We start from the raw sequence: 19,439 nt of genomic DNA, 5'->3' as shown, positions 1-19,439 counted from the left end.
GGTATGTCGCAGTGTTGTGTAGGACAAAAACGAAACGATTTATCGATAAGTAGTGTTGCTAAGCGCGCTGGGGTTACTATTTAAACAGCTGCTTGTTTGTAGCAAATCAGTAAAACAGCTGATAAAATTTCTAATGTCCCGAAGTTACAGTATTTTTTATGTCACGAGCGTGGTCACACTGATCGCTGATAGTTAAAAAATATAAGCGAACGCGAAACTAGTAAAGCAATGAAAGTGTGACAAAAAACTAAGTTTATTCAAAAATAAAATAACTCAAAACTTGCTTTTGCATGTACATGACTCTCTGTCTGTGATTTGCCCTCAAGGCCCGGTAGAAAATAACATAAACAAATGTGAGAAGTGAAGTCACAAGACGACGACGCCAGCAGAAGCACTCAAGAATTTGCCGTCGTCGCCCAGGCAATTATGGGTACAAAAGAATCCAAACATGCTTGCATCAGTTACGAGGATGCAGTCAAACGTGGTAAGTGTTAACCTTCAATACCTGAGTGCAGCACTGGCAGTTCTGCAGACAATAAGAAAAGAAGGGAAAAATGGGTCATACGAGTACACATAAGGTTCTAGAACAAAAACAATAATAGTATGCACCAACACAGGTGTAATTGCGCTTTATCGATTCTATTATTGTTTCCACTCTATTTCCATGCTTTTATTGTTGCCTTTTGCTGCTGGACACAGCTAATTCTTTTCATTTTCGTCTTATTCTGTTGTTTTTCGTGCAAATTTCAACACTGTGTAGGTGTGTGTTTGCGTGTGTATGAGTATTTGCGTCGTCGCCGTCAGTGACGTCACAATAGAAAAGCACAGCAGCCGCGTTTTTTTCGTGGTGGAGCGGGAATGTCTCTGAGACAAAGCAAAAGAGCAGACGAAGCAAATAATCATACAGAAACAGTTAGTAGAACTCTTTGTTGTTGTGCGGTGTTTTTTGTTGTTCTTTCTCATTATTTTAAATCTGATGTACGCGCAGTGATGTCTGCGTTCTCGTCGTCGTCGTTGTTGTTGTTGTTGTTGTCACATTGTTGACTCGTCTAATTTTCTTACGCCTTGCATTGGCATTCATCTCAGTGCTGTTGTTGTCATTTTATGGCCAGCAGCTAAGGCAAAGAAAACGAACGTTACTGATAAGATGCCGCCATCTATATTTGTACCTGTACCACCATACTTGCTGCTCAGGTGCGGGTGTCGATTGTTGGCACACAGACAGCACACCAGACCGGTTTGCTTCTTATGAAAACGTATGCAAGTCCAGTTTAGACCATTGTGCAAATGCCCCCCTGCGCCCCCCTCTAAGCTGCACATCATAATGCAGTCCGATGCAGAAATTTCCGTCAATGCAGCAGCTAAAACAAAAACAACAACAATAAAAAGACAACAGCAAAACTTGCTATGAAATACCGTTGTCGCGTGACGTCGCATAATAATTCTTTGCAATCAGAGATAATATTCCGCATTGCCTTTTCATGCTCAATTTGTGATTATGAATTGCTGCCTATGTTTAACCCGCACGCTCCTCCACCCCGCCATTCTAGTAGCCCATTCTCGGAACGCTATTAAAAATTGACTTTATTGGACAGTTAATTGATTACGTGTTTTACGTTTAGCGGGTTTTGTTTGTTTTGTGATTTAGTACGCAGGCTTTAACGTTAATAACGTTAAATGCGTTACGATTTTTAATTACCTGCACGTTTGTACATAATGAGTCCCCAATATACATACATATGTATAAATGTGTATATATGCAGTTTTGTTTGTTTTTCTTGAATGACTCAGCAGATCTCAAATAACTAGTTTTTTATTTTATTCAAATGGAATGTGCAAACATTGTTTGTATGGAATATGATTTTGAGAGTTGTTTAACCATTTGCTAGACAAAAAAGATCTTTTAATGAACAGTACGATATGTTAAGGTAATACAGTAGTGTCTTAATATAACTTATTGGCTATTCTTATTTGCAAAATAGTTCAATTGCTGAAACACCTAATTTTCAATAAATAATATAACAAAGGTTTCACATGCAGTATTTAAATTCCAACAGTCCGATTTCATGACTAAGAAGTGCTGGAAAATATCAAAATGTACTAAAAAAAAGTTCTGCAAATGCATTATTAACACCAATTGTACAATTTTACTGTAAACAAATTACACAACTACCAGCATATTTCATATTATAAAAACAAACAATCAAGTAAATAGTATTTTGGTAGTTCTTGCATGTCTCACTTAGAGTTTTTTAAGATTCTAAATGATCTGAATTTAAATGAGCTTAACACAATATATTCCCTTAGCCGCCATAACACAACGTCAGAATGTTTCGCATTAGAAACGGCGGTCGCGAAACCTCAAGGTTGTAAAACGTTTTCGGTGTTCCCCTTTCGCGCTGATCATTCATTGTATACGCTACAAGGTGTTCGCACTAATTCGGTTTAACCCATTGATTTGTTTGCTTATATGCATAACCCAGCTGATATTAATCTTTTATATACCCATTAATCACTCAACAGTTAGCGACGCCGAGTTGCGACGCCTTAAAGATGCCTTCAAGAAATCAGCTGGCGTGGGGCGACTCTATCTCAGTCGCAATGCATTCCAGCAGGACGTGCTGTGTGAGGGGGTGCCGCCCAAGATTACGGACATGCTTTATGCCGCCTGTGGTGGCACACAGCGCGGCATATCCTTCAAGGACCTACTGTGCGGCCTGGTGCTGATCACACGCGGCACACAGGAGGAGAAAACCAAGTGAGTGCTGCAATACATAAGTATAGTATAGTATATAAATTAACTCTTTGCATCGACAGATTTCTGTGGAACCTGTACTGCAATGACGCTGGCACCTACATCATCAAATCCGATTACGTGCGCAATGTGAGCCTAGCTCCATTCGAGAGCGTCTCCTTGTTTGCCCAAAGCGAACGCGTCAACTTTGAGCAGTTCCAGGACTGGATAGTCAAGCATCGCAATGCAACGGTGCTGTCCAAGTGGCTGTTAGCTGACAATTGTGTCAGTCTCACCTCGGAGCTGGAGACGCCCACCTTCTATCAGAGTTTGGCCGGTGTTACGCATCTTGAAGAAAAGGTCAGCAAATGTTATATAATGGGAAAAACCTTTTGTATACGGACACAGCACAGAAATCAATGCAGAAGAAACCAAACACAGTAATTTTAAGAAAAACTCATTTAGTAATCTTATCTCATTGTTACAGGATATTGGCGACTTGGAGAAGGAGTTCTGGCGCTTGAAGAACACCTCACAGAATGGCCAAATCGATTTACAATTTTTGGGACCACTTATCAGTCCACCCATACCAAAGAACGCGCTGGCCGGTCTATTTAATGCCTTCGACGAGAATCGTGATGGTCACATTGATTTTAAGGAGCTTTGCTGTGGCGTCAGTGCCGCCTGTCGTGGACCCGGCGTAGAGCGCACGCGCTGTAAGTGCTGCCAAAGATCTCTTTTAACTAGTCTGACCCGCTTCTTTTCGCCGATTTGTAGTCTGTTTTAAGATCTTTGACGTGGATCGGGATGGTGTGCTCAGTCACGAGGAGACGCTGCAAATGATCAACGTGCTGCTGTTTGTAGCCAAGGAAAATCGCGATGCGCAGCAATTTAAGGATCTGACCAAGCAGCATGTGATCAGTGATCTGCTTGAGTTTGCCCAGCGCAGGAGTCCCGACGGCGTGCCTAGTACGCTCACACGAGACAATGTCTCGCTAACAGCGGAGGATTTTATGCTGTGGAATGTGCAGTGCGGCCTAAGGCTGATGCAACCGCTTTTGGACCTTATTTTTGAGCTGTGCCACATAGTGTTTGGCCTGTGGCCGCAATGCAAGCACATGGAGTTCGATATTGTGCGCGGCTGGTTGCAGCGCGAGGAGCGACGTCCCTATCGAGTTGGCCAGTTCTGGTATCTAATTTCCCGTGACTGGTGGCTCACTTGGATGCAGTACACGCAACACACCTCGCATACCTGCGACTACTGCAAGCGCACCGCCAGCCAGCGCAGTGCGGTCGATGAGGCGCTCGTCTGTGATGAGAGCTTCAACACGCACAGCCTGGAGCAACACGATAGCTATTCACTGGGCTCCGTATCCGGCAGCAGCGGCATCTCTGCCGGCCGCCACTGCGGCCAACAGCGTCCGGGTCCTATTGACAATAGCAATCTGATTACCACCAATCCCTATCGCAATGTTCGCACTCTTACCGGAGAGGGCGGTCATCTGAAGCGTGATACGCCACTTGTACAGAATCACGACTTTGAGCTGGTGCCCAAATCGCTGTGGAAAGCGATCAATCGTTGGTATGGCGACAATCTTCCTCTGCCACGACAGGTAAACTGACGATCCATAAAACTCCTAGTCCTCAGCTAATCTTTCTTTCCTTACTTGCAGGTGATACAACCGCCCAACTCGGAGGTAGAGCTGGAGCTGTATCCGCTTAACTTGCGCATACTGCTGCATCAGGTGCAGACGCCCACGATCAGTGGAGCCAACACACAAATCACCAACTGGGGCTCAACAGTCAGCGGTGGATATGGCGTTCTGGCCTCTGGCGGCGGCTATGCGGCCATTGCGGCCAGCAGTGTACTGCAACCGCCCAAGCGTTATTTGGCGTACACGGCTGCGTTTAGTCGGCTGGCCACAGTACGACAGGTGGGAGACTTTCTGTGCGAGCAACTGCGCCTTAAGCCGGAGGATATACGGCTGTGGCATGTGCCGCCGTCGAGCGCAACGCTGGATAATAGTGCCATACTTTTGGAGGAGGATACCATGTGCCTAAAGGAGCTTCTGATACGCGACAACGATCAGTTGCTGCTAGAGATACGCAACAAAGATCTTACTTGGCCCGAGGAGCTCAGCTCGCTGGCCAGCACGCAAAGCGGTCAAGCTGGTGCCGGACCTGGTGATAGGCGCCGTCTAACGCGCACCTCCATCATGTCCGTCCACGCACCAGGCGCCACTGGGCTCCATAATCTGGGCAACACCTGTTTCATGAACGCAGCACTCCAAGTGCTCTTCAATACGCAACCGCTGGCGCAGTACTTTCATCGTCAGATGCATCGCTTCGAATTGAATGCGGCCAATAAGCTCGGCACACGCGGTCAGCTTGCCATACGCTATGCGGAGCTGCTCAAGGAAGTGTGGACGGCTACGACTCGCTCCGTGGCGCCGCTAAAGCTGCGCTTCTGTGTAAACAAACATGCGCCACAATTTGCCGGCGGTGGACAGCACGATTCGCAGGAGCTGCTTGAATGGCTGCTCGACGCACTGCATGAGGACCTCAATCGTGTGATGGAAAAACCCTATAGCGAACTCAAGGACTCCAATGGGCGACCCGACAAGATTGTTGCTGCCGAGGCTTGGTCCCAGCATCATGCACGCAATCAATCCATAATCATAGATCTGTTCTATGGCCAGCTTAAGTCGAAGGTCAGTTGCCTGTGCTGTGGGCACGAGTCTGTGCGTTTCGACCCGTTTAGTTTGCTCAGCCTGCCACTGCCTGTGGAGAATTATGTGTATCTGGAGGTGCTGGGTAGGTCACTCATGAATTTTGCTTGTCCATTCAAAATCATTCTCTCTGCTTTCATATTACAGTGATTCTGTTGGATGGCAGTGTGCCGATTAAATATGGTCTGCGGCTAAACTCGGAATGCAAATACGGTGATCTGAAGCATAAGCTGGCCACGCTGTGTCCGCTGCAGCCAAGCCTTATGCTGGTGTGTGAGCTGTGGAATTCGCAAATACGCCAGGTGCTCGCTGATGAGGAAAAGCTGCGCACGCAAAGCTCCAAGGATCTGTATGTGTATCAGCTGCCCGAGCAAAGCAACTCCAGAACGCGCTCAAATTCGGCACTCAGCATGCACATCGAGCAGGGCCTCAAGGACATACAGCGCAGCTCTGGTAATTGCTGGATATTGCTTATAAGTGTAACTTTTGGCTAACCTTAGACTCTTTCTAGCGCTCATCACGACACAGGACTCACTCTCATCGCTTAGCACACTCCAGACCTCAAATCGTACATCGTCGTCGCGTGTGATCTGCAATGGCCATCTCAGTGATGGGCAGGAGGCGGCTGGCATCGATGGAGACCATGAGTTAACCAAATACAAAAACAACAACATTGGCAGCAGCGTTGGCCAAGTGCACGAACTGCAGCCAGATGATGCCGGAAAGGTAAGCCGGTGCTTTGGAAAGAGAGAGTGCATGCCCCACAGTCTTTTTTGCTTCAAGGTATGGCTTCTAAACTATATTAACATACACGTATTTAATATGTTAGATTCATGGGCCCTCAGAGGTCGCATTTAAAATGATTTTGACAAATTCCCCATTGCCTAGGATAAACTCGCTCCAGCCACGAGCCCCTGCAAAACGAAGATTATCAAGAATTTCAAAACAAAATATTCCGGCGTAACTGGCATTCGTTTCATTTCGTTTTCGCCCCTCTCCGCTCTGTTGTCGCAATGTTTATCGAAATCGAAATCGAAAATCTATATATATTAAATACAAATATGTTAAATGAACAGTTGCCGTTTCAGTTTCTGTTTGGTTTGTGGGCCACCTATCTAATGTACACCCCACACCCGTCTAAACCTCTAATTGTACTTTGATTTCGTAAACGCACTTATTCAACTAGTCTAAATCTCCGAATATACTCGTATTTCTTGTAAATTATTGTTATTTCTATGCTCCTCCCTATACTAATACACACATCTTTAATTTGTTGCTGGCCTTAATAAAATACCTAATGTATATTTTTGCTTTAAACAATTCTTATTAGACTCACCATTTAGCTACTATAGTTATCGTTATCGTTATCGCTACCGCTATCGGTTATCGTTGCTCATCGAGTATGCAAAATTTATAATTTAACTGTACCGTTTTTTGTACATTTTCCTTCGTCATTTACGGTACAAGTAGCCTCTAGAAATTCTCATAGCTTGTCAATTTTGCGCAAGGGTGATTCATTCTCATTTATAATGTTTAATATTTATTATTCATCTCAGTTTGTGGCAAAAGAACATACAATTATTTGAAGATCTGGAGTAGGGCACTATAAAGATAAATGAAATGATTACGTTTTTATTTTTAAATATTATATTATATATAAATATTATATATTTAATATAATTTATGTAATGCCTTTAAACTTCTATTTGCTCCTCTCTGTTCTTCACATAATTTTCATAGATTTGAGAGTTACGACTAGTACAAACTGGTCTGAGCTATATTTAACTAAAGTTTAAAGATTTATATTGTTATAAATTGTAATTTTTCTTGAATCACCCGCTAGTGTGCACATTGCAAATGCTCTTCTACTCATTTCCACCATAGAAACCACAAGCAATGCGAACTAATTAACAAAATTACAACTTTTAATACATGTTCTTATATAGTATATATATATATATATATATATATATGTATATATATATATATATAGCAGCTAATTTTGAACACCCGCAATAAGTACTTTTTCACGATTTTGTAGATTTTGAGCGTTTATCCTAGTTTATAAAAATGTTGCCTATTTGCGAGTAGTAATCGTTAATTGTTTAAATTCCAAGAGCTTAAAAATACAAACACTCACACACACACACATAACGACTAACATTAATGTAAGTTACGCACAACTAATGCAAAACTTCGGCCAACTTCATTGGTACATCCAAAACAGGAGTCGCTGATCCTGAGCTGCAGCCCGGATAACAACTTTATGGACGACGCGGCTGCACAACAGAAGCGCATCTCATCCACCAAGCTGCTGCACACGGAGAGCAACACCAGTTCGGCATCGTATACGAATCACTCTGGCGAGAACTCAATGGAGAGTTCGCTAACGGAGCCAATGCCGGTGGCGGAGCTGGCTGCCAGTCGACATGGCAGCAACAGCGATGATGGCGCCTCCTATCGCAACACCAATGAGCACCCCAGCGTCATGAGCACAGCTCACACGTTGGCCGTCAATAGCTTCGATCGTGACGTGGAAGCTGATGCGGACGACGACGATGAGGATGGACAGGACGAAGGCGAGGAGCCGGATCAGCAAATAACCACCTCACAGCCGGAGAGCACGAGCGGCAATCAAACCAGCAGCGGTGTCTACTCGCGCCGCTCCTCGCAGCCATACAAGGTGGCCAAATATCTGGTGGCTGTCCATCGCAAAATCACGCGCCACGACAGCTACTTCCTTTCCTACCACAAAACACGGCCCAGCCTCTTTGGTGTGCCCCTGCTGATACCCAACTGTGATGGCGGCACCCACAAGGATCTGTATTGCGCCGTCTGGCTGCAAGTTAGCCGGCTGCTGAGTCCTCTGCCAGCCACCACCGAACAGGCTAACCATGCTGCCGACTGGTAATTATAGTGATTATTCCATAATTTATTCCTCTTTTAATGTTCGTATCGAATCTATCCTTAAGTGACGACAGCCTGGGCTATGATTTTCCCTTCACGCTGCGTGCAGTCAAAGCGGACGGCCTCACCTGCGCCATCTGTCCCTGGTCGAACTTTTGTCGCGGCTGCGAAATTCGCTGCAACAATGACTACGTGCTTCAGGGCGCTCTGCCGCCCATCAACTGTGTGGCCAGTAAGTTATCCTGGATTTATATCCTGCATTGCAACGCTTCTTCAACTGGTTTTGGCTTCTTCTTCTAGATAACATAGCCACACCAAAAATGAACGAAAAATGCCCATCGCTACCGAATCTGGAGGCCAAGCGAGCACCGGAGTACACCACATCGCTATCCTATACTCCAACAACAAAATATTTTGAAGACTTTACCATTGCCATCGATTGGGACCCAACCGCGTTGCATTTACGTTATCAAAGCACCTTGGAGCGTGTAAGTAGACAGCCCCGCTGGAAATCGAGGGTATATATTAATTGCTGTTGTTCCCGCTCAGCTCTGGGTCGATCATGAGACCATTGCCATATGCCGACGGGAGCAAGTGGAGCCCGTCGATCTGAATCATTGCCTACGCGCCTTTACCTCCGAGGAAAAGTTGGAGCAGTGGTACCACTGTAGCCACTGCAAGGGCAAGAAGCCAGCGACGAAGAAGCTGCAAATATGGAAATTGCCACCGATTCTGGTAAATGTTTTATCATTTTAAGTACAAACTGAGTTATTTATTTGGCTGCTCCTTTGTAGATTGTCCATTTGAAGCGTTTCAATTGCGTTAACGGCAAATGGGTTAAATCGCAGAAGGTGGTGCACTTCCCCTTCGATGACTTTGATCCAACGCCTTATTTAGCATCAGTGCCACAGGAGACGATACTGCGGCACAAGGAGCTGTTAGAGCTGAAGCGGGATTTGATTGGTAACAGCAATGAAGTTCCTAGCGAACTGGATGAAGTAGATGCCAGCGACAAAGCACCAGCAGATGCGCCCCCTCCAGCAGATGCGCTTCCTCCAGCAGATGCTCCCCCTCCAACAGAAGCGGCAGTAGGCGAAAAAGTGGCTACTTCAAAGGAAACACCGTCGGCCGCTGGAACCGTGCTGCGTCAGAGCAAATCAAGCAATGCCGCCAGGCGACAGCGCCTTATATCTACGAGCCTTACAAAGACGCCCATTGTGGATGGGGAATTTGAGGACTATCATCAGCACAAGCTCCAAGCGGGTGTTGATGAGTTCGATCCCAAATACAAACTGTATGCCGTGGTGGTAGGTCGATAGAACCATTGAATTATGATGATGATTAATGATGGTATCTCATTGCAGTCGCACTCTGGCATGCTGAATGGTGGTCATTACATTTCCTATGCATCAAATACAACTGGTTCCTGGTATTGCTACAATGACAGCTCCTGTCGCGAGATATCGCAAAAGCCAAACATTGATCCGAGCGCTGCCTATTTGCTTTTCTATGAGCGCCAGGGTCTCGACTATGAACCCTACCTGCCTAACATCGAGGGACGTGCGCTGCCAAATTCCGCCAACCTCCAGCTGGATGTGGACGAGTCGGAGAGCGAGCTTAAGAAATTATGCACAATATCATAATATTGTATTTTTATTGTTGCAAACTGCAGCAGCTCTACGGGGGTACGACTAAAGGCTATGATGGGCTCTTCAATCGCTTGAATGTGTTTAATTTTATATATATATATACCATATATTTACATATGTACGCATATATTTGTGAGTGTATGCCTATGTTTATTTGTGTGTGTGTGTTAGCGTGAGTGTGCTTGTTTTTGTTATTTACTATTCTAAGCTGATTTGCTGTTCTAGTTTAAGTTGCCCACAATATCTAGTTTTAGACGCAAACTTGCTTGAGTTTTTTGTTTGTTGTGAGCACTCGCACATTCGCGTTGCAAATGTGATTTTGTTTAATGTACCATATTCCATACCATATGTACCATACAATGCTATACATTATTCATATTTTATTTCTATATATGTGTAATGTCAAACTTAGTTCGCAGATAATTTGTTTTTGTCACATTTATTATTAGATTATTTAATAGCATCGGATTTGGTGTTGAAGTGCAGTTTGTTTGTTAAATTTGAATTATTTTTTTTTTAATTGTATTTTATTTTGATTATTAGCGCATCTTCGTTTGTTGTACTTTGTATTATGTATTAGGCCGCCAGAGCCCGCTTGTAATTAATTATAATTACTCGTAATATGTATATGCATATATATTGAATATGCAATTCCATTTATTTGTAACTATTGTATATAACGAAATGGAGATCGATATTGCAATAGAATGATCGAAATGCCCATGGTAGGTAATTGCTGGTCAAATGTTGTCGGAACCTTGATATTAATTAGCAATATTTTTGGCAAAATGCTGCTAAATAATAGACCCAGAATATGCACTTATATTGCGCCCTACTCATATATGGTAAATGATGTGTGCACCGAATCGTTTCTGAAATTAATATTGCGCTTATCAAATGACTTCAATTTGTCTAAGGACAATGTATTTGATATTTACAAATTACTTATATACATATGTATACACACGAGTATATACACATACAAACTTAACTAATTTATAATTAATATACAAACATACATATATATATATATATACAATGATAATACAAAGAAACAAAGTTACGAGTATCAAATTAAATAAGTCTGTCGCTTGAATGAAATTTGCAAATACTTACTTTCTACATTAATTGTATATCTATTTTAAGAAATTTAATCCTACATAGTGCACCTATATCCTTGAATCCCAATTGGTTGAATTGGACCCTGCGATCGCGACGCACCGAATCCTTTAAGAATCGCAAGGTTTAAATAGCTCATTTCAAGCAATATACCGATGTCCTGTGGGCAACATGCAGTCCTTGTCCTGCCAACTGAGAATATGTGATAAAAAGGACGAAAGTCCTTCAAGGAGCTGAAGAAAGGAGATGTTTGTCCGAAAAGAAAGAAGGCCGTAAATCGGCCGTATCCTTGCGGATCGCGATGTCCTTTGGCCAACCATTAGTCCTTATCCTCGCGATTCAGAATATACAATAAAAATGACGGAAGTCCTTCAGACATCCTAAATATAAAGACATTTCTTTTGTACATTAAAGTAGTCATAGCTCGGCCGTATCCTTGCGGATCCTGACAATTCCCGTGTCAAACAACTCGTATAGACAAGGACAATTAACTGGCCAAAGGACAACAAAATCGTCCTTGTGGTTTCCGAAATATTGACAAATTTCTAAAAAGGACATTCTTTTTATAGCCATAACTCGACCAAATCCTTAAGGATATCGGAAGGATATACCTTTTTGAGCTAGTGGAGAGCAGGACTATCGATTGGCATTCAAGGATTTCAAGGATTCGACAAAATATTTCATCAAAATTTTGGCAAGGGGTTTAGTCGCAAAATTGGCCAAAATCGAAAAAATCCGGACTATCTTCGCCATTTGAAGGACTATCGGGATGTCCTTTGGCCAGCAAGTAATCCTCGCCGACCCAATTAAGAATATATAACAAGAAGGACGAAAGTCCTTCAAACAGCGAAGTTTTAAGGACAAATTTGTCAAGAGAAAATAGGCCATAACTCGGCTGTATCCTTGCGTATCCTAACGAGTCCTGTGTCAAAAAAATTGTATTGACCAGGGCTATCAACTGGCCAAAGGGCATCGAGATCGTCCTTGTAGTTTCCAAGATATCAAGGATTTTGTGATTTTAGACCATATTACGTGCGGCCGGCGACTGAAATTTTACAAGTTCTGGATTCTTAGATGACCCCATAATGTTTTGATGCAGTTCGATGGGGTTGGTGCTTGCGAACCTAACGCCACATGTATTTTGAAAATACGCAAGGATATAGCCGAGTTAGAGCTATTTTTTATAAAAGCATAATCTTTGCGAAGATTTGTAAAATCGGTCGTATCCTTACGGATTCTCCCGATATCTGTGTCGGACGTTTCGTTAGAGCCATGGCTAACATCTGGCGAAATAACAACAAAATCGTCCTGTTCGTTTTCAAAATAAGGATACGAGATATTTACTAATATGTTACTCTTCTGGCTGAAGTTTCTTATCCTTGAGATCAGCTTATACATTTTCAATACAGATCGATGCAGTTATCCTTGGGAATATTCATTCATGTTGAGAACATTTTTGTTGCTGGCTTTTAGGCGCTGATTTTTTAAATCTAAGTCGAAATTTGAATAAATAAAATACTCGGAAAATGCCTTGTCTTTTGCAATGGAATTGGATTTATATATTTTGTGTGTATTTGTATCTATATAAAATGAAATCACATAGAGTAGGTAAAATAAGCATTTTATAATAATTTGTCATTAATAATCGGCCGGAAGCAGCCAAAATGTTACGATTCTAGAATGCGGCAAATATTGAATTTGTGAACGAACGGTTGGTTAATTAATTGAATTTCATTGCAATTGTTTATGATAAATATTTTAAATGTGTTTTCGGGTATGCATTTAGTATTATACGTAGCGTTAAATTCTTAGCTGAAGATTTTAATTAATTTCCATGGAATTTGAATGCGGCTGGCTATGGTGCTATGATGCTCAGGTGCCCGCATTGTTGGGCAGCTGCCCGGGCACAGAGAACTGTGGCCGGAAGTTGGCAAAGTTGCCAGCGGGACCGCCTGTGAAAGCCGGCAAGGTGGTGCCCTGAAAGCCGGCCGGAAACTGTGCCATCAATTGAGCTGCAAAAGACAACCAGATAAATGGGTTATGAATAATCCTCAAGATTTGTATATATGGTAAAACCTACCCGCATTGGAGGCATTGCCGGCGGTGGCCGCCAGGCGCGATAGGATGGAACGCTCGGACATTTGCAGGCGCTGCGCCACGGGCGGAATGCGCGCCAAGGTGGCCGGCAGACGTGAGACATCGCTCTTCATGTCGGAAAGCAGCTCCTCCAGCTGATTGAGCACCTTGTGCAGCACCGCATTGGCCGGCTTGTTGCCGGCCAGCGACTCCTTGCTCAGATGCTGATGCGACTCGGCCAGGCATTCGACCTCGGCGAAGCGAGCGTTCAGCGACATGGCCGGATGGCTGGGATCCTGGGCGAGATTCAGGAATGCTGCACGTCGCAGCTGCTCTTCGATGACCAGAGCCTGCTCCAGCAGCTTAAAGCGCCGCGCCAAAAACTTGTTCTTAATCTCCAGGAAATTGCCCTTGCCCACGTCCATTTTGAACGGCTCATTGATGATGGCGAAGCGTATATCATTCTGTATATCCTGCCAACGGCCGTAGCCATGGGTGACAATGCCCGCCAGCAGCCAGTAGTCGTGGCGTCGATGCCAGATCTCGTATTCGCGGCCGGGCACAGCTGCCTTCTCCTCGTTGAGCCACAGTGTGTGCAGCTCGGTGAAGCCTCCATCGGCAATGTTGAACATGAATTTGCGTTTCAATACCTCGAGACTGTCCTCAACCAGCTTGCCAGCACCTGTTCCGGCAACAGCCGCAGCCGCACCCTTCTGATCCTTGGGCGAATTGGCATTGGCATTGGCATTGGCACCGGCGCTGGGCTTCTCCAGTTCGCCATCCTCCTTGACAATCATCACATCGTCGTCGTCATCGTCAATGATGTTTGTGCTGCTGCTGCTGCTCGGATTGTTTGGCGGTTTCTCCTCGCTGCTTGGCTTCTCTTTGTCCTTCTCCTTGTCGTCGCTCTGCTCGCTCTTGGGCTCCTCCTTGGGCAGTTGCTCTGGCTGCTCCTTGCCCTCCTCTTTGGGCTCCAGTTTGGCCGGCTCGCTCTTGACACTCGCCTCAGCGGTGGTCGTCTTGGTCTCGCTCTCAGCCGACTCTTCGGCGCTCTCCTGCTTAACGGCCGCATCGAGTGACTTTTTGTCCTCGTCAGCAGCAGCAGCAGAGCCATCTGGTTCCGATTTGGGTTCCTGCTTCTCGGGCGTCGCCTTATCCAGCGTGGCTTTATCTTCGCTCTTCTCCGAGGCAGGCGCTGGACTGGGCGCTGCACTCGTGGCCGGCGTTGCACTGTTGCTGGTCGTGGTGCTCTCCGCCGGCGGCTTGCCTGTGGCCGGTGTGGCGGCGTCCAAGGCAGCGGCAGCTGCCTCCTGTTTGCCACCAGAACGCACTGGCTCGCAGGGTTTGAGTATCAGCTCGGGCATGCTGTAGTAGCCATTGATGTGCTCGAATTCCTGCACCTTCTTGCGTATCAGCGACATGACGCCAATGCGCGTGAGTACATGTTGCCGGGAGAGACCCTCGCGGGGCACGCCGTCGGCAAAGGTCTCGGCATTGTCGGCGCCCGGTTCGCACAGATGCCGCATGAAGAGCGAGACGTAAGCCTTGAAGTTGCGCTCCGATTTGCCGCGCAGATCGCGCACCAGCCACTGCGAATTGAAGGCATCCTGGGGCGGCATGCCGTACCGCATGATGGCGTTGAGGAAGCTCTTGCGCTGCCTGGCATTGAAGCCCAGCACCTCGATGTTGCCACCGACGCGTGCCAGCAGGGGCGGCAGGGGACGATCGTCGCGTCGCTCCAAGCGGCGCTTGGCCTTGCGTTCGCCGTTCTGCTCATCGAAGTCGTCATCGCCGCCATCCTCGTCGCTGCCGCCCGAGTACTCGGAATTGTATTCGCTGCCATTGTCCTGCCAGTTGGAGTCGTCGCGGGTCGTGTCCGCCGCCACGACTCCGCCGTCCGTGTAGTTGACCTGCTTGCGCACGCGCTTGCCCTTGCCCAGGGTGCGACCCACATCCTCCTGGTGCTGTTCGTAGTGGTGACGCAGCAGCTTGACCCAGTAGGCGGGATCTGAGTTTTCGGCATCCTGTTTAATGATCTCCGTTTCCTCCTCCTCCTCCTCCTCCTTGGTGGCATAGGAGGCCACCTTGAAGGAGGACAAATACTCATTGGCCCATGATTCCTTCTCCTCAATGCCGCGATTGGTACGATCGAGCAGCTCGGCAACGGCCTTGTCATCGTAGTGTATGGCCTCCTCCTTGTCGTCCTCCTTGAACAGATCCTCAGTGCCGAAGCGCAGAATATCGTCCAGCTCCTGTTTGGTAAAGTTGGCACCCTTGCCGCCCATGCCGGGACGCACCACCAGATGCGTCAACATCATCTTGCGCTTGGCCACCTGCGTGACGCGCTCCTCCACCGAATTGCGTGTGACAAAGCGATAGATCATCACCTTGTTGGCCTGGCCAATACGATGGGCACGCGAGAAGGCCTGTATATCATTGTGGGGATTCCAATCGGAGTCATAGATAATAACCGTATCGGCTGTGGCCAGATTAATGCCCAAGCCGCCGGCACGTGTACTGAGCAGAAAGACGAACTGTTGTGCTCCGGGCGCATTGAATCTATCGATGGCCTCTTGTCGCACGGTGCCCGTAATGCTGCCATCAATGCGCTCGTACTTGTACTGCTCGCCTTCGAGGAAGTCCTCCAGGATGTCCAACATCTTGGTCATTTGCGAGAAGATGAGCACGCGATGATTCTGCGACTTGAGCTGCTTCAGCATCTTGGAGAGCAGCACCAGCTTGCCGGCTGCCTTGGTCAGCGAGTTGATCTCATAGATGCCGCCCGCGGAGGTGGGTGCCTCCTCGGCGGCCGATGGGAATAGATACGGATGATTGCAGCACTTTTTCAGATCCATCATGATGTTGATCAGGGAGCAGGAGCCGCCGCCGCTCTTCGAATTGAGCGCCTCATAGTTTTTGGTCAGGATAAACTTGTAGAACTTCTTCTGCATGGCCGAGAGCTCGACGCGCACAATGAACTCCGACTTGGAGGGCATATTCTTGAGCACGTCGGTCTTGAGGCGACGCAGCATATGGGGTCCGAGCATCTCATGCAAACGCTTCACCTGCTCCTCCTTGGACACATCCGCAAACTCGCCCTGGAATGCCTGCAAATCGTTGAACTTGTCGCGACTCAAGAAGTTGAGTAAATGGAACAACTCCTCCAGATTGTTTTGCAATGGTGTTCCAGTGAGCAGCAGCTTGTAGGCAATCGCATAGCTATTGAGGATGCGGAAGAACTTGCTCTGATTGCTCTTGAGGCGATGCGCCTCGTCCACGACCAGCACCGCCCAGTCAATGCTGCCCAGGCAGGGTGCATCCATCGAGATCAGCTCGTAGCTGGTGAGCAGCACATTGAATTTGTATTGGGTTGTGCGCAGCCGCGAGACCTTTGTGCCCCGTATGGCGCCCTCGTCGAAGGTCAGCTCGTTCTCGCGTATCACGGCACGTGAGTCCTTGTCCCCAATGTAGGTGATGCAATAGAAATCGGGCGCCCACAGCTCAAACTCACGCTCCCAGTTGACCAGCGTGGAGAGTGGCACGGCCACCAGGAAGGGGCCGCGGCAATGGCCCTCCTTGTACAGCGAATAGAGAAAGGTTACGGTCTGTATGGTCTTGCCCAGACCCATCTCGTCGGCCAGTATGGTATCGATGCTCTGGCCCCAGCTGTAGCGCAACCAGTTGATGCCCTCGATCTGATAGGGATGCAGCTGCATGCCCGTATCATCCAGGAATGCCGGCTGACCCTCATATTTCTTTTTCAGGTCCGTTGTCGGCTTCTCCGGCGGCGGTGTATAGTGCTTGACGGGACGATCCTCGTCGTCCAGCTCCAGCTTCTTGGTTTTGCGTCCCTTTTTGCTCTTCTTGCTGCTGGAGCTGCGCGACTGCTCCGAGGTGCACACCGCGCGCAAATCTTGATAGTAATCGATGGCCTGACGCAGACCGGGTATATCGTCGCCTTCCTCCTCCCAGGTGGACTTGTCGTAGGGCAGCTCACGCCACTTCACCAGATACATGGTGCTGCCATCGCGTGCCGTGCGATGGTTGATGACGCGCTGGACAATCAGCCATTCGGGCTTGACGCCGTTCTTGTAGAAGCGCTCCTCGAGAGCGGCCTCGTCGTCGTCATCGTTGCCCTTCATGCCCACCTTGTCCTTGTGGCGCTGGATGCGCTTGAAACGTGTGTCGGCCTCGTCCAATGACTCCTCGAATTTGGGCGGCTCCTCCATGTCGTATTTGCGCTGGAAGGAGCGTATCATCAGCGGATGATGCACGTCCAGCTGCACCTCGGAGACCCAATCGCAGTGCCAGTAGGACATGTTGTGCCACTTGATGAAGTACTCGCGCACCCGATTGCCCACCTTGGCGCCCTTCGAGGTGGACGCCTCGCTGCTGGCACGACGCTGTACGGCCCAGCGCCAGGTGATGATCTTCTCGGCCTTGCCGACCAGTGGAGGGCAGCTGCAGCGCGGACAACGCCAATCGCCGTCGGGTATGGTATCCAGCGGCGGATTCAGACAGAAAGTGTGGTATGCCGATGGGCAGGAATCGCAGCAGAGAAGCTCGCCGCCGTCTTTGCACACGCGGCAAAACTCCTGATGCTCATCGTCGTCCTCCTCCTCGGCGGCGCCGCCATCAGCCTCGCAGTGCGGGCACGACCATTTACCCTCTGGCGGCTCGTCCAGTTCCGGCTCCAGGCACACCAAATGGTAGGCGCGCGGACAGGTGTCGCAGAGGATGATCTCGCCGCCCTGTTGGCACACCTCGCAGTAGTCCTGATGCTCGTGCTCGCCGTCCTCGCCCTCTGGAAAGTTCTTTGTTTTCTTCATTTTGTTCTTCTTCTTGAACTTGTTGCCAATTTTGGTTTTGGCCTTCTTGCGCACCACGGGCGCCCCATCCTCCTGGGCCGCAGCTGCGGCCGCCGTCTCTGTTGGCTGCTTCTCCTTCTCCTTTTCCTTCTCGTCGGCGCTATCGTCCGATTTTTGCAGCATGCGTTCGAATTCCAGATCAGAGTCACGCTCGGAGGCGCCACTTGCGTCTGGTTCCTCGTCGGAGCTGTCGCGTTTGCGCTTGCCAAATTTGATCTTCAGTGTGGGCACCTTGCCAGACGGACGACGTCCCTTCTTGTTGCTGCTGCGTCCGCTGCGCTTGCGTCGTGGCTTCTTCTCCTCCTCCTCTTCCTCTTCTTCCTCCTCCTCTTCGTAAATGTCGTCCGGTTTCTCGTTACGCGACGAGCGCGATGAACGCGGCTCGTCTGGCTCTGCCGCCGATGTTGCCGCCGGCGCTTGTCCGCCCTGCTGCTGCTCCTGCTGTATATGGGGATTGCTCTCGCAGAATTCCCGCCACTTGGCCGCGACCAGCATCATGAGCTTGGGCGCTGCAATTTTCGGATTCTCCTTTTGCAATATGGGTCGCACATGCTGCATGAATGCTTTGTATGTGGTCAGGCTCTGCAGCTCCTCCTCGCTGTATTCGATCTCCACGTCGCACACGCCAAACGCGGAGCACACGTCCTCGACAGATGGCATTCCTGTAATATTTATACGGGATTAGCATACTTTTAATAGATATTAATTTGTGTAATGTTGCAACTCACCCGATGAGGAGGATTCCTTCTCCTTTTGCGCCTGCTTCTCCTCTTTGCGCTTGCGTCCACGTTTCGATGAAGTGCTCGGATACTCGACCTCCTCGTCGTGCTGCACAAAATCGCTGTCCTCCTCGCTCTCATTCTTTTTGCGCTTCTTCTTTTTGCGTCCCTTCTCTTCGCCCTTTCGGGTCTTACGCTTCTTGCCCTTCTTCTTCTTGCGATTATCCTCCGGATCGTAATCATCATCCTCGTCATTCTGCGCCACACCAAAAGCATTAGTTAAAGATCTAAAGCTATAAACTGAGCTACTCACATTGGGCTTCAATGGGGCATCGGAATCGTTGGACAGCTCCGCCACCTGCGCATTGTCCTCAACCGCTTCTTCCTCTTCTACAAGTCAAAAATATATATTATCAATAAAGGTTAATTGTTTACAGAACTTTTGTAAGCTCTGTTTGTCTTTACCGTGGTTCAAGTTCAAGCGAAAAACTATTCAATTTAAGGAACTCAGGAAAGAAAATAAATAAATACTTCACATCGACTAGAAATTGAGCTAGGGAAATGGGTAAAGCACGGCTCTTGTAATTTCCATCTTTGGGTAAAAATTAATTCCAAATAATAACAATTAGACGATGTTC

At 47.4% G+C, this 19,439-nt stretch overlaps 2 protein-coding genes across 4 annotated transcripts in view; one reads left to right on the top strand and one right to left on the bottom strand.

The window, feature by feature from the left end:
• Positions 1-70: 70 nt before the first annotated feature.
• Positions 71-10,086, top strand: Usp32 (Ubiquitin specific protease 32). 3 transcript variants are annotated; one of them, XM_064689085.1, is made up of 14 exons: positions 162-484; positions 2,524-2,758; positions 2,818-3,094; positions 3,222-3,450; positions 3,512-4,347; positions 4,408-5,548; positions 5,611-5,916; positions 5,975-6,246; positions 7,691-8,370; positions 8,436-8,602; positions 8,671-8,858; positions 8,920-9,105; positions 9,165-9,677; positions 9,735-10,086. In XM_064689085.1, the coding sequence occupies exons 1-14, from the start codon at positions 427-429 to the stop codon at positions 10,011-10,013; spliced, it is 5,367 nt and encodes a 1,788-aa protein (XP_064545155.1). In that variant the 5' UTR covers positions 162-426; the 3' UTR covers positions 10,014-10,086. The 3 variants fall into 3 exon arrangements, with proteins under 3 accessions (XP_064545158.1, XP_064545155.1, XP_064545157.1); XM_064689087.1 differs by having other exon boundaries at positions 163-484; positions 5,975-6,189; XM_064689088.1 differs by lacking the exons at positions 7,691-8,370; positions 8,436-8,602; positions 8,671-8,858; ... (1 more) ...; positions 9,165-9,677; positions 9,735-10,086 and adding an exon at positions 6,352-6,531 and having other exon boundaries at positions 71-484.
• Positions 10,087-12,667: 2,581 nt separating this feature from the next.
• Positions 12,668-19,439, bottom strand: part of Mi-2 (chromodomain-helicase-DNA-binding protein Mi-2 homolog) — a 28,629-nt gene continuing 21,857 nt past the window's right edge. The window contains exons 2-5 of the mRNA XM_064689084.1: positions 19,115-19,191; positions 18,811-19,057; positions 13,219-18,744; positions 12,668-13,150 (exon numbers count right to left, since the gene is read on the bottom strand). Coding sequence (XP_064545154.1) covers positions 13,011-13,150; positions 13,219-18,744; positions 18,811-19,057; positions 19,115-19,191 — 5,990 coding nt within the window. The 3' untranslated portion in view covers positions 12,668-13,010. The remainder of the gene's footprint in view (positions 13,151-13,218; positions 18,745-18,810; positions 19,058-19,114; positions 19,192-19,439) is intronic.

Source organism: Drosophila montana, unplaced genomic scaffold (assembly GCF_035044405.1).
Source record: "Drosophila montana isolate Dmon_TW-CO22-7 unplaced genomic scaffold, ASM3504440v1 contig_3217_1, whole genome shotgun sequence".
In the NCBI taxonomy this organism is placed as follows: Eukaryota; Metazoa; Arthropoda; class Insecta; order Diptera; family Drosophilidae; genus Drosophila; species Drosophila montana.
The sequence above is the reverse complement of the archived record's forward strand: the minus strand, read 5'-3'. Positions and strand labels throughout refer to the sequence as shown.